Source organism: Callorhinus ursinus, unplaced genomic scaffold, assembly GCF_003265705.2.
Source record: "Callorhinus ursinus isolate GAN/ISIS: 27379988/994484 unplaced genomic scaffold, GSC_fseal_2.0 scaffold12, whole genome shotgun sequence".
Taxonomy (NCBI): Eukaryota; Metazoa; Chordata; class Mammalia; order Carnivora; family Otariidae; genus Callorhinus; species Callorhinus ursinus.
In genome coordinates this window covers 78702063-78715045 of record NW_027397074.1, presented here as the reverse complement: position 1 = coordinate 78715045, position 12983 = coordinate 78702063, and the positions used below count along the sequence as shown (strand labels likewise).

Genomic DNA, 12983 nt, shown 5'->3' with positions numbered 1-12983 from the left:
TGCAACAGGAGATAGCTGGCCTAGGGCGGAAAGGCTGGCTCAGATCCATGGGCTCATCCGGGGACCTAGATTCGTGACGACTCGTCACCACATCCACATCCCAGGCAGCAGGATGGAGGAAGGGGCAGCATACTCCCTCCCTTTGAGGTACTTCTTGGCAACTAGACACCTCACTTCTGTCCGGATCCCACTGGCTAGGACTGACTCATGTAGCCTTACCTACATGCAAGAAAGTACTGAGAAACATAGTTGTCATTTGAAAGGCCACGTGCCTGGCTAAATATAGGATATTCTGTGTAAGAAAGGAAGAGTGGATACTGACTGAGGTCAACTTGCATCCTCTTGTATACTAGCATATTAAAAAAAAAAAATGCCCTCTATAAAAGTAGTCCCTTAGGATGCTTCTTTTTTAAAAATTTTTTATTGTTATGTTAATCACCATACATCATTAGGTTTTTTTTAATTTTTTTATGTTAGTCACCATACATTACATCATTAGTTCTTGATGTAGTGTTCCATGATTCATTGTGCATAACACCCAGTGCTCCACGCAGAATGTGCCCTCTTGGTTGCTGGAGTGGTGGGGGGTGGGAGGGATGGGTTAGCCTGGTAAAGAGGGCACATTCTGCATGGAGCACTGGGTGTTATGCACAAACAATGAATCATGGAACACTACATCAAAAACTAATGACGTAATATATGGTGATTAACATAACAATAAAAATTTTAAAAAAGTGCCCTCTTTAATACCCATCACCAGGCTAACCCATCCCCCCAACCCCCTCCCCTCTAGAACCCTCAGTTTGTTTTTCAGAGTCCATCGTCTCTCATGGTTCGTCTCCCCCTCCGACTTACTCCCCTTCATTCTTCCCCTCCTGCTATCTTCTTCTTCTTTTTTTTTTTTCTTAACATATATTGCATTATTTGTTTCAGAAGTACAGATCCGTGATTCAACAGTCTTGCACAATTCACAGCGCTCACCATAGCACATACCCTCCCCAATGCCTGTCACCCAGCCACCCCATCCCTCCCACCCCCACCACTCCAGCAACCCTCAGTTTGTTTCCCGAGGTTAAAAATTCCCTTAGGATGCTTCTTAAAAATAGGTTTATTGGGCAAAAAATTTTGGAAACATTAAGGTCTCAGAAATTCACAATGCAGAGTAACGTATTAAAGCCTCTGAGAAGTTCTGCGGTAGAGAAGTGTGTCTATCCTTGTTTAACCTGAGATAATTTGGCCGAGATGTCTTTTTAAAAATTTTTCTTTTTCGCAGAAGCCCTATTAGCATAAGCTTTGGGAAACACTGCTTTGGGAATTATTGAAGGTTTCTTAGTTTCTAGTGATGTAGACATTTTTACAGTAGTTCTACTCCTAGGGATGTTGTCAACAGAAATGTGTGCATATTATGTCAGTCAAAGTTTAATCAAAGAAATAGAACCACTAGGAGATGTCTGAAGGGATTTATTGCAAGAATTTGATCTTACCCAGTTGTGGGAGCTGGCTAGACAGGCTGTGTGAAGCTGCTGTCTTTCCGCCTGATGATGGAGCTTGAACTCTACCGGGCGGGCAGTCATGGAAGAAGAGGGTATGGTTGGGAAGATGGAGAGAAGCTGACACGCATGAGGTTGTACAGGAACCCAGGTCAGTCTGCCTCCAGCTTTAATGATGTGGGTGTCCGGATGAAGCTGATGCCCTTCGTTATGGAACTAAACACACACCTGGCTTAGGAGTCAGAGAAGGTGAGAGAGGATCCAGGGGTGGGTCCAGCATTTACAGGCTTGGCTGCCACCTCGCCGCCCGCCCCCGGTCGAGGTGGCCTGCAGATGAGCCACAGTGCACGTGAGGTGCCCGACGCTTCTGGACCAGCCGTCTGAGTGAATACGATATGCGTACCGCTGCCTTCCTGCATTGCCTGTCTCACCAGGAAACATACGAGGAAGGGAATTCTGAGCAGCATGGTTCAGCCCAGCCAGGCTGACGCGTTACAAAGCCACCACACGTGTGTTCACCAGATGACAAGCATAGGAATTTTTACAGCGGTCTGTTTGTAATAGCTTCAAATTGGAAATAAGCTAAATGTGCATCAGCAGTTAAATAGCCACTGTGTTCCATGCACAGGATGGAAGGAGTAAATGAACAGACTATTGCTTTTGTGTATCAACACGAATGAATCTTGCAAAAAAAGTATTGTGCAAAAGAAGACACAAAAGAGTACAAACTATGATTGTGTCCATATACATTTCAAAGCAGCCAAGCTAATTTACAGTGTTAGAGGTCAAGATGACAGTTCCCGTGGAGAGGGGCTTCTGATGTGCAGATGCTGTTCTGCTGCTTGATCTGGGTGCTTGGTTACACAGCTATGTGCCTGTTGGGAAAAGTCACTGAGCCGGGTAATTAAGACTTGTGTGCTCTTCTGTACTTAGCTTCCAGTAAAAAAGTTGAGGTCAGTTAAAGTTTTAACCAGCCATGGACCAGCCGGGTTGGAGGAAAGAGACTCAGTAAGCTCAGGGAGAGGAAGCAGGTTCTGTGAGGGAGGCGGACAGAGTCTCCCTGAGGGGCATCACAGCTCTGTCCCAGGCTGTCTCTTCCTAGGCCAGCCATCTGCCATCGTGAGGGGTTAGGACCGTATACACAGAGGCCGAAGCAGGAGCTCACCAGCAGACTTGCCCACGTGGCACGAGGTAGGGACCATGATCCTGTATATCTGGGGTTGGCCCCGGTACCTTCTCAAGTTCCCTGGGGGTCCTGAGGCACTCCACAGGCAGAAAGCCACTGAACTCTGGAGACAGTGGGCCTGGATGGTAAGGGGAAAATATGGGACTACCTTTATCCCCAAGTTCACCCCTCTTTCAGAGTGCGCTGTGCTTTTTCTTGTCTTTAACCCAGACACACACAACATCCTTCTAGCCTGTAGTATAAAATACTCCTTTGCCTTTCCATGCGTTTTGTTTTAGCTCACTATTAGTCAGATTCATGATTCCTCTCTTGAAAGTAAACTATTTGAAAGCTCTTAGGCTGTGAATATGGGATTGCATAACCCTCTGTGCTGTCTGCCATGTTTGGAGACTGGATTCGCGACCTCGCTGATGTTCCAGGCAGTGATCTGCAGGTGCTGTTGGCTGCATTCCTGATGGCATCTCTCATGTCTACGAAAGTTTGTTCTAAAAGAAAACCCCGCAATCCCCGCCACCCCAGTTACACTCACAGGGCCGCCGTCTACTCCTGGGCAGACCACCCCACGGCCTGCTGCTTCCGCTGCCCCCCGCACCCCCAACTTTTCCCACCCTCCTCCGCCTTTGGAAGGGCCATTTCACACATTTCTGTCCCACCTGGCCAAGGCCAGTCAGTGAGGAACGCCGAGACCTGTGCCAGGTGCTCAGAGCACGAGGGAAGCATGCAAGCCTCTGTCTTCAGGGAATTCGGATCCCTCCTGTACTGGATACTCAAGAATTTATTTTTAAGTATGTTTTTCCCATCACTGAAGTTGGGAATTAAGTAGCTGGAAGCGATCTTACAGGTGAGTCAGCCGCCTCACTTCCTGAATTGCCCTCATGTTGCAATGAGGAAACCAAGACTCCCAAGAGGTTTTACCAAAGGTTGCACAGCTTGTAGCAAAACCAAGCCTTGAAGCCAAGTCTAACCCAGCCCAGGTGCGTGTTTAACTGCTACACCATCCACCGCCAGGTGACCGGTCTAGCCTCATGCAGGGAGTCCAGGCCAGGCCCCTCAGCTCCTGACAGCCCCTGCAGGGCACCCGCTCAGCTGGTTAGGGGTGACGAAGCAAGTTCCCTTAATGTCTCATTGTTTCCTCATACGTAAAAATGGGAGAAAGTCGAAAATGTGATGATTACACAACTCTCCCTTGAATTGTTTGCTTTGAGTGAGTAAACTGTATGGTATGTGAATTGTATCTCAGTAAAGCTGTTAGGAAAAAAATAAAAGTGAAATCTCACACGTAGCTTAGTATTTCTGCTTTGAAAATTTTTGAATATGTAAGAAAATAGTAGGAAATATTCCATGGTGTTCTGTCAAGTCTCTGGGTGACACTGTTAATTGCGCGTATCTCTGATTCCCTCAGTCTGATGGATGCCCATGCCTGCTTCATTCTAAAATCCCACGTTCCCCTCTGTCATGGCATTTATCCCCTGGAAGTGTAATCATCCGGTCTCCTTGTTTATCCCTGGACTCTAATCTCTTTGAGGTCAGGGACTATGTCTTAGTTGACTTTGTAGCTCCAACATCTAGCTCAGTAGAAACTCAGTAATTAATGATGAGTGAATGAGCCCCAAGGTTCTGGAAGCAAAGAACCGATGGCTGAACCTAGGATGTGGGCCTCGCCTGGGGAGAGAGGAGAAAGAGTTGGGGAAGGAAACAACTACCTAGATCAGAGAAGTAGGAAAAGAACCAAAGTAGTAGTCTATCATTGGAATCAAGGAAAACAAGGAAGAAATTTTTGAGGAATTCTCAAATGCCACAAAGAGGTCAATGAAAATGTGAATCAAAATACAGAGTTTGAGGTTTGTCAAAGTTAGTAGCTGTAGAAGGACAAGATGGAGCAAGATCTCAGGGCTGGGGTGGGGGGGTGCGGGGGTTAAGGAAAGGAAATGGGGGGAGAGGGTAAAAACATGCCCTTGGAAGTGAGGCCGTGAAAGGAAGGAGGTTTGGAAGTAATTAAGCAGAATGACATCACCAAAGACCATATCCTTGCTAGACAGGAGACTGTGCTCATCTCAAGGTGGAGATGGAAGGCTCCTTTAAGGCCGGTCTCCTGGCGCTTTGGAGTAACCGGGGAACTCAGCCAGCATGCAGGTGGTGGATGAGATGACCCACTTGAGCATCTTGGTGGCCGAGTCAGCAGCGCGTGTATTGGGCAGCCGTATGCCCTCAGCTCCTGCCCAAGGCCCTCTTCTTTGAATGACTTTGTTTCTTTTAAGTTGTATCCTCCCTTCCCCCTGCAGGGAACATGGTGGAATGGTGCCTGCCTCAAGATATTGACCTTGAAGGTGTTGAGTTCAAGTCTATGGCCAGTGGGTCCCATAAAATTCAGTCGGACTTCATGTAAGTATTTCAGAATGTAAATTTTCTCTGTATCATTTCCTCTCCTCTCATACTTTCCCTAGAGCATAAGGGCTCTCTCCTCAGGGAGGCTTCCAAAGGTGTGTGGAAATGCCCTGGAAATACACGTGTGGTTTTGTGTTTGCATCCCTTTTCTAGCAAGCAGGTCCCCAGCTTTCATTAGGTTCTCAATGGGTTTCATGACCCCTAAAAGTTAACTATCAGAGGTTCTCTCCCTTTTAGGAAAATACTGGACCTCGCTTGAGGTTTGGCTTTATTGCAAGAATGGACTTTCAGTTCAGTTTGGGTTGCCTTAAGACATTGTTGTGCCAAAACTTGAAATTCCAGCTTTAAGTCAGGCCGGTTTATAGTGCCGTGTAATTAAGATCCGTGTGAGGAGGACAGACAGCTAGAACATCAGGGTAGGGCCAAACGAGGTAGCTTGAATCTTCTCACTGGGCTGCCACCAGGACAAGTGTGAGAAAGGGGAAGGAATAAAGTGACAGCTCTGGTCCTCACCCTATTAAAAGTATCAGGGACTCAGGAAGTGAGGGAAGAAACCAATGTGGTTCACGCTCATAAAACAGTACCATTCCAGACGGGTCTGAAGAAAAATCTTTGTTTTGGTTCCCTATCATGGGTTGTGTTGCAGGAGAGGAGAAGGGATATGTTCATGGTCTGGGCGGCTGAGCAGCAGGCTTGCCAATGTCAAGTCCTGGCTCCCGTGGGCTGCCCCTTGGCGCATCCCATAATCTCCTTGCGCCTCGGTTGTCTCGTCTGTGGGGTTGAGTGGCCTGGACCAGTGTTCCCCTGTGGTTCTAAAAATCCATCTTCAGGCCCTGGACACCGTTACTTGTTTTCCTCCGGACTGCATCTCAAATTAAAAAAACAAAGCCAAACAAAATTTCTCTCTCTGATTGTGAGCCGTGCTACGCATTGGATCCGTTCTAGCTATTTCCGAAAGGGGCCGTTCTTTGGCCTGGCCTGCTTCGCCAACATGCCTGTGGAGAGTGAGCTGGAGCGCGGCGCCCGAATGAAGTCTGTGGGCATCCTGTCTCCGTCCTACACCCTGCTCTACCGGTACATGCACTTCCTGGAGAACCAGGTTCGGTACGTGGCTTGCATTCGTGTGCGGGGAGGCCATGGGGATATGCCAATGCCGGGGGGCTGGTGAGGAGCTCTCTGAGATGAAGTCTGTGTGCTAGCAAGGCAGGTGGTCTTCCACGAACCTCCATGGCCACATTTCACGCCTCAGGAGCTGGCCTTTCTGTCCTAAAGATTCTGCACACTGCAGGGAAAGCAGGGTGGGTTTGCCTTCGCTTGTGTTGACACTGTCGTCGGTTTTGTTTAATGATGTAATCTGTTGACAGTTACACGATCTTTGTTTACCCTAAGCCGCAGGAAATATCTCCTTGCCCCAGGTAGGCAAACAGGCTGTAAACTCTTCTTAAGCCTAATCCTTTATTATTTGGGGTTTTTATTACTACTTGTGGTAATTGGAAAGGAATTTTTGACCGAAGCAGCAAAACTATTCATGACTGTATACACTTCTTTATTACTCTAATTTCATTTCAGATTTTGACAGAGAAATCTATCCCTAATCCCTGAAGCGTTATTAAAATTTTGGCACATTCTGCCTCTTTTCTGGTATACGTATGTGTATACTTTCAAAAAAATATATATATACTTGGCATCATACCCTTGCATACGTTTTCTATACCCTCTACTTTTAAAATTTATCATTTTAATTATCTTATATAACAGTCTTTCTTGGTCATCTTTGAAAGAACATGAAATTTGTTTATGGGTAAAAAGGTTAATTATTTAAAATGTATATAAAAGTATAAATGAGTTTTTTTTTAAAAATCCTTCTAAATTTTAACACCAAGCTATCCATTGTGTGAATATTCAGTGAATGCCATTCTAAAACAGAAATAGTTTTACAAAAATAGGATTAATGCTTTATGAGGATTTAACTTTATCACATAGCAGGCTAGTTTGAAATACGTTGAATTTAATCTTCCTTATAGAGATCAGAGGAAAAGAACAATGAAACTGAAGGAATTGTCAAACTTCAAGTGAATTTTATTTTTTTACAGTAAGGTACATTATTTCTTGAAATATTCCTTCAAAGTTAAGGAAAAAGATTATGAAAACCACAAAGATAGGATGTCATTCTTTCTTTTATTGAGAAATAACATATATTCTCAGCATAAGCATCACTGGTGGTTTTCAGTGTTTCAGTTGTGGACACAGTCGGCCATCTTATCTACCACCTCTCAGCTCCTCTGCCCCGGTTCACATCTCAGTTCTTACATATGGTGAGACCTAGTCTGTATTTAGTTCTATAATCCTGCTTCCCACTGTTCTGTGGTCTCGGTTCCATGTGTACCACCATGGCCACGGCTTGGCTGTGGCTTGCTGTGTTCCCCAGCTCCTGATTGCATTTGTTTCTTGGCTGGTTGGGTTTTGCCATCAAGCGCTTTATTCCATCCCCCATGAAAGGATCATGGGTGCTGCCTTCCCTGAGGCCTTGCGCCCTTAATCGTATGTGTCTGTCACCTTTCCTCTGGGCAGGTAGAAGGTTCTGGAATCTTTCCTTCTTTCGGGATGCTGTAAGTATTGCTTTGCTGTCTTCTGATACTGATGGTTTGGAGAAGTGTCTGATTTCTAGATCCCTGTAGATTCTTTACTCGTAAAGTGTCTGAACTTTCTTTCCAGGGATAGTTTGTCCCTTTTGATCTAGCGATATGTCTTTTATTTTTAATTTCAGGAACGTTTCCACCTGTAAGAAAATATTCAACTTTCCCGTTCCATTTGTTTCTTTTATGCACTGGTTATACATATGTTTTCTCTGCCTCGCCTGCCGCATTTATCATGTTGATGATTATTTTAATAACTCTGTAATGCTAGAGTTGTCCCATAAGTTTTCTTGATTGTTCCCTGTGGTTGAGCATTTAGCATGTTTCTATTTTTTTTTTAATTGTTCCTCTGCACTCTGGAACTGCAGAGAACACTTTCATATAGATGTCTTTTTCTGTTTTTGAAATATTTCCTCAGCTTTGTGTCTCAGAAGTAAGCTTATGGAGTTAAAAAACATTTTTATTGGGATCCTGACACTTTTTTAAAAAATTATTCCTTTTGAAAAAACTAATTTTCCCAAGTAGACAATATTTTCTCATGCCCCAAATGTTAAAAATTAAAAGGTGGCATTATATTAGTTAGGGTCCTAGCTAAATGGCAGTCACAGAGGCCCCAAAATACAATGGTTCAAATAAGATAGAAGATTCTTTCTGATGTAATAGTCTGCTGGTGGGCAAGTGGTCAAGGTGGGAAGCCTGCTATTCCCTACAGTTGTTTAGGGACCCACACTTTTTCGCTTGGATTGTTCTACCATACCCTAAGAGTGAAGTTTGTATTCTAAGATGTTCTCCAGTGTTCAAAGCTGCTCACCACTACTGTTTGCATCTAGGGCAGAGGGAAGAGGGAGAGCCCCTGAAGTTGTATCATCACTTCTCACATACCATTGTCAAGTTCTCCATCACAAAGACACACCTAACAGCAAAGGAGACTGGAAGTAGTAGTCTCTAGGTTGGTGATCCTGTGATCAGTTAAAAATTGGGTGGTTCTGTTGCAAACAGGAAAAAGGGACAGATGGATTTGGGGGCAAAATTAGCAGCCCCTGCTTCAGTTTGCCCCCTCTGACTATTCAGATACCCACGTGCACTTTTCTTCCCACATTAGAGAACATTCCTCCAATCCCCAGAGAGACCTCCTAGAGGCTCATCCATTTAATGCTTCTGGTCTAAAATCCAGGATTTCTGTGTGACAATACAGGTCCCTCAGAAACTAAATAGGCTTCTGGTCTGTTTGCTTCCAGTCAGTTCCAGATGAAAGTATCCACTGCCAAAGATTTCTTTTGAGTCTTAGTTTTTAAATCACTGGACTACGGACTAGTTACTGGTGTCTGTTCTTGGCCTATCCATCTTTTCCTCACTTTAATGGCAACCACCCCGAGGCTGCATCCTAAATCTGATCTTTGCAAATGGGTGCGACTCCCGTGACTCCACTCTTAACTGGAGACTTTCACAGAAGCTTTGAGAGAAATTCTTATCTCCTGCTTTTGGGGTACAAAAGCAGTTGGCTTTCCCAGTCCTATGGGACCCCCAAACAGTTGGAGTCTGAATTTATATTGCAGAACTCAGAACACACTGCCCTTCGGCTCCATTCCCTTCCATTTCGGCTTGCAAACCAGCCAGTTCTTGCCTGTTGGCATCTTCCTCTTGTAGTGGCTCCCTGGAGATCAGGAGCAACCAACATGTTATTTCTGTTTCCCCTGAAGTTACAAGTTCAGGGGACACAGGGCCTGTCTTCCAAGTTACTGAAGTTCCAGCAAGTTTTGGCAACAGTGTAACAAGGGCTCCCAGCTTTCTGGGCTGCAACACCTCTTCTCACCCCCTTCCCTTGCCAGCTGCTGAGCCAAAGGCCACGATGCTTCTCTGATACGGGGTAACTCATTTCTCGGTAGCGTCTTCTGCTTTAGCCGCGACAACAAAGAGACCCAAGATACAGTGACTCAAAGGAGATGGACGTATGGCTTTTCTAGCACAACAGTCCTGGGGGGGGGCGGGGGGGACAAACTGTCCGGGGGGGGGGGGGGTAGATGTCTCTGTTCTGGGTCGTCCTGGGACTCAAGTCTTTCTGTCTTGAATGTTCCTGTCTCCTAGAGTATTGTCCTCGCCCCCATGGTAGAAGCCGACCCACCGTTACCAGGTCATGTACTTGCAGGCAAAGGAAAAACCGCAGGCAAAGGAAAAACACAGGCATGCCCCAAGTTAAACACATCCCTTCTCCTTACATCCGATTGGCCAGTTCTTCATTCCTAGCCACGCCTGGCAGCAAGAGGGCCTGGTATTTGTGGTCCTTAACGAGGTGACTGTGTGACGAGCTACAATCAGAAAGATCTATTACTCGTGGAAGAAGAGAGTGGCAGACTCTACCACTGGCATAACATGCAAAGCCCAGGCATGCCTGGGTGGCTCAGTGGGTTAAGCGTCTGCCTTCAGCTCGGGTCATGTTCTCACAGTCCTGGGATGAAGCCTGGAGTCGGGCTCCCTGCTCAGCGGGAAGCCTACTTCGCCCTCTCTCCCTCTGCTCCAACCCCTGCTCGTGCTCTCTCTTTCAAATAAATAAAACCTTAAAAAAAAAAAAAAAAAGCCCGGTTCCCATATCCATCCAATAATCTCAGTAATTACTGTCAATTTCTCCTCTGTCTTTCCAAAATGTGTGTGTATATGCAAACACAAATGTATATTCTTTATCCTGCCCCTTTCATGGAAAGAGTATCAGGTTATTTTGCACCTTGCCGTTTTCAATGAACAATGTGTCTAGGAGATCATATTCTCCTATCAGTACAGAGAGTTTATCATTTCTTACAGCTGTGTATGTGCCCTATACAGAAGAACCACACTTTCTTTAGCAAGTCTTTTTTATTGATGGACATTTGGTCATTTCCAGTCTTTTGCTGTTATAGATAATGCTGCACTGAATACCTGTGCGCAAGTATCATTTCATATATGAACAGAGTATGTGTACATTAAATTTCTAGAAATGAAATTGGTGGTTCAAAAGGAAGAGGCATTTGTAATTGTAATAGCTATTGTCAAATTGTTGTCCATAAAGATTGTACCGTTTTGCATATCCAGCAGTGATGAAGGAGAATGCTATTTCCTCCCAACATTGCCAACACAAAATAAAACTTTGAGAGTTTGGGCATTCTGAAGGATAAAACACGATACATGAGTATAGGTTTAATTTGCATTTTTCTAATGAGTGAGATTGAGCACCTTTATATTTGAGTCACTTGTTTTTCATCTTCTGTGAGCTGTTTCTAACCTTTGCTGCAGTTTTCTTTCCTTTTTTTTCTTTCCTTTGGTTATTTTATTAATTTCTAGGAGTTCTTTGTGTAGTAGGGAGATTTGTTCTTTGTGGAATAAATTGAAAATATTTTTCCACTTTGTCATTCATTTTTTTTTTTTTTTAAGATTTATTTGAGAGAGAGAGAGAGAATCCCAAGCAGACTCAGCGCTGAGCATGGAGCCCGATGCGGGGCTCAGCCCCGCCGCCTGAGATCATGACCTGAGCTGAAGTCTACAGTCAGATAGATGCTCAACTGACTGAGCCACCCAGGCACCCCTGTCATTCATCTTTTCACATTACCTTTTGTCATGCAGATGTTTTTCTTCATTGAATTCATTAATTTTTTCATGGCTCCTAGATTTTGAGTCACAGCTAGGAAGGTTTTCCAGCCTTAGTGATTACAGAGGGCTTGAGGTGACATGGCAGGAGGGACTTGCATGAGGCTCTGAGGGGGAGAGGCGCATGTGAGGTAAGCCCAGGCCGGGGCCATATTTGACTGCAGCAGTGACTTGTGTCTAACTAGACTTGATTTCTGAAAACACTGTATCTGTGTTTTCTATTCATTCTTACTTCTCAGTATCCCAGACTTATTTACTAGATTTCCTCCACAACTCTTGGCTTCAATATCTAGTTAGTCCTTTCTGTGACTAGTTCTTATTAATCAGAAGACATTGGAGAACTACCTTATAATTTTAAAAAAAGTAGAAAAAGAAGGAGGGAGTGTTATGGAATAAAAGGGACTTAGAACACGTTACGAGATCTCTGGACCGTGCTTAGATCGTGATTCAAACAGCCAACTGTAAAACATTTTGGGGACATTTGGTATCATTCGAATGTGGGTTGAGTATTAATTTGTATTCGGGCTTCATTATTTTTTTTTAAAGATTTTATTTATTTGACAGAGAGCACAAGTAGAGGGAGAAGCAGGCTCCCCACCAAGCAAGGAGCCCGATGTGGGGCTCGATCCCAGGACCCTGGGATCATGACCCGAGCCGAAGGCAGACACTTAACCGACTGAGCCACCCAGGCGCCCCTTCGGGCTTCATTATTAATTTTGTTAGGTGAGATAAGGGCATGGTGTTTATGCTCTTTTTTAAATAGACTTTATCCATTAGAGATGTATACCAAGGTGTTTATGGGTAAAATATTGTGATAAGGGATTTGCTTTAAAATATTCCAGGAAGGGGAGCCTCAGTCGTTAAGCATCTACCTTCAGCTCGGGTCATGATCCCAGGATCCTTGGATTGAGCCCCGCATCGGGCTCCCTGCTCCGCGGGAAGCCCGCTTCTCCCTCTCCCACTCCCTCTGCTTGTGTTCCCCTCTCTCGCTGTGTCTCTCTCTGTCAAATAAATAAATAAAATCTTTAAAAAATATATATATTCTAGGAGGAAGACTGTCAGTGGGGGAATAGGGTGTAGATGTAACCATATTGATAAAATATTGATCGTTGTTGAAGCTAATTGATGGGTAATGGGGCTTAAGATTCTTTTTTCTACTTTTTATATAAGTTTAAAATTTTCTGTAGTGAAAAGTTTAAAAGACTAAATATAAAATTATATAATTATTGTAGAAGACTTAAAAAAAAGACAAAAGTTCAAGAAAGTAAAGAGAACATGATCCCACCAGCCAGACATATCCGCTATTAACATTTATATTTTTCCAGTCTTTTTCCCATGTATAAATATATACACACACAATTTTTAAAAAAGAATATCAAGGTCACTCAGCATCTAAAATGTCTGAGTTGGTATGTTAGTCTTTCCATGAATATCATGCATAATAGTTCTCAACATCATGGTGGTTCCAGAGCATTTCAGCGTATAGATGTATCATAATTTACTTAACTGTATCACTGCTATTGGGCTCTTAGGTTGTTTCTTTTTTTTTCTTTTTTAAAGATTTTATTTATTTGAGAGAGACAGACAGAAATAGCAATAGAGATAATGAGAGAGAACACAAGCGGAGAGGAGAGGGAGAAGCAGACTCCCCACTGAGCAGGGAGCCCGATG

At 44.2% G+C, this 12983-nt stretch overlaps 1 protein-coding gene across 7 annotated transcripts in view; it reads left to right on the top strand.

Annotated features, from left to right (window-relative positions):
• DENND11 (DENN domain containing 11) overlaps nt 1–12983 on the top strand; it is a 53447-nt gene that overhangs the window by 13387 nt on the left and 27077 nt on the right. For 6 of the 7 annotated variants that reach the window (XR_003204904.2, XR_003204906.2, XR_003204905.2 and 3 more), the window contains exons 2-3: nt 4959–5058; nt 6007–6165. Coding sequence is in view for 4 of the 7 variants with exons in the window: in XM_025854713.2 (XP_025710498.1) it covers nt 4959–5058; nt 6007–6165 (259 nt within the window). In the remaining 3 variants the exon portion in view is untranslated. Of the gene's footprint in view, nt 1–2397; nt 2682–4958; nt 5059–6006; nt 6166–12983 lie in introns of those variants that run through there. The other variant, XM_073899299.1, reaches the window with a different exon arrangement.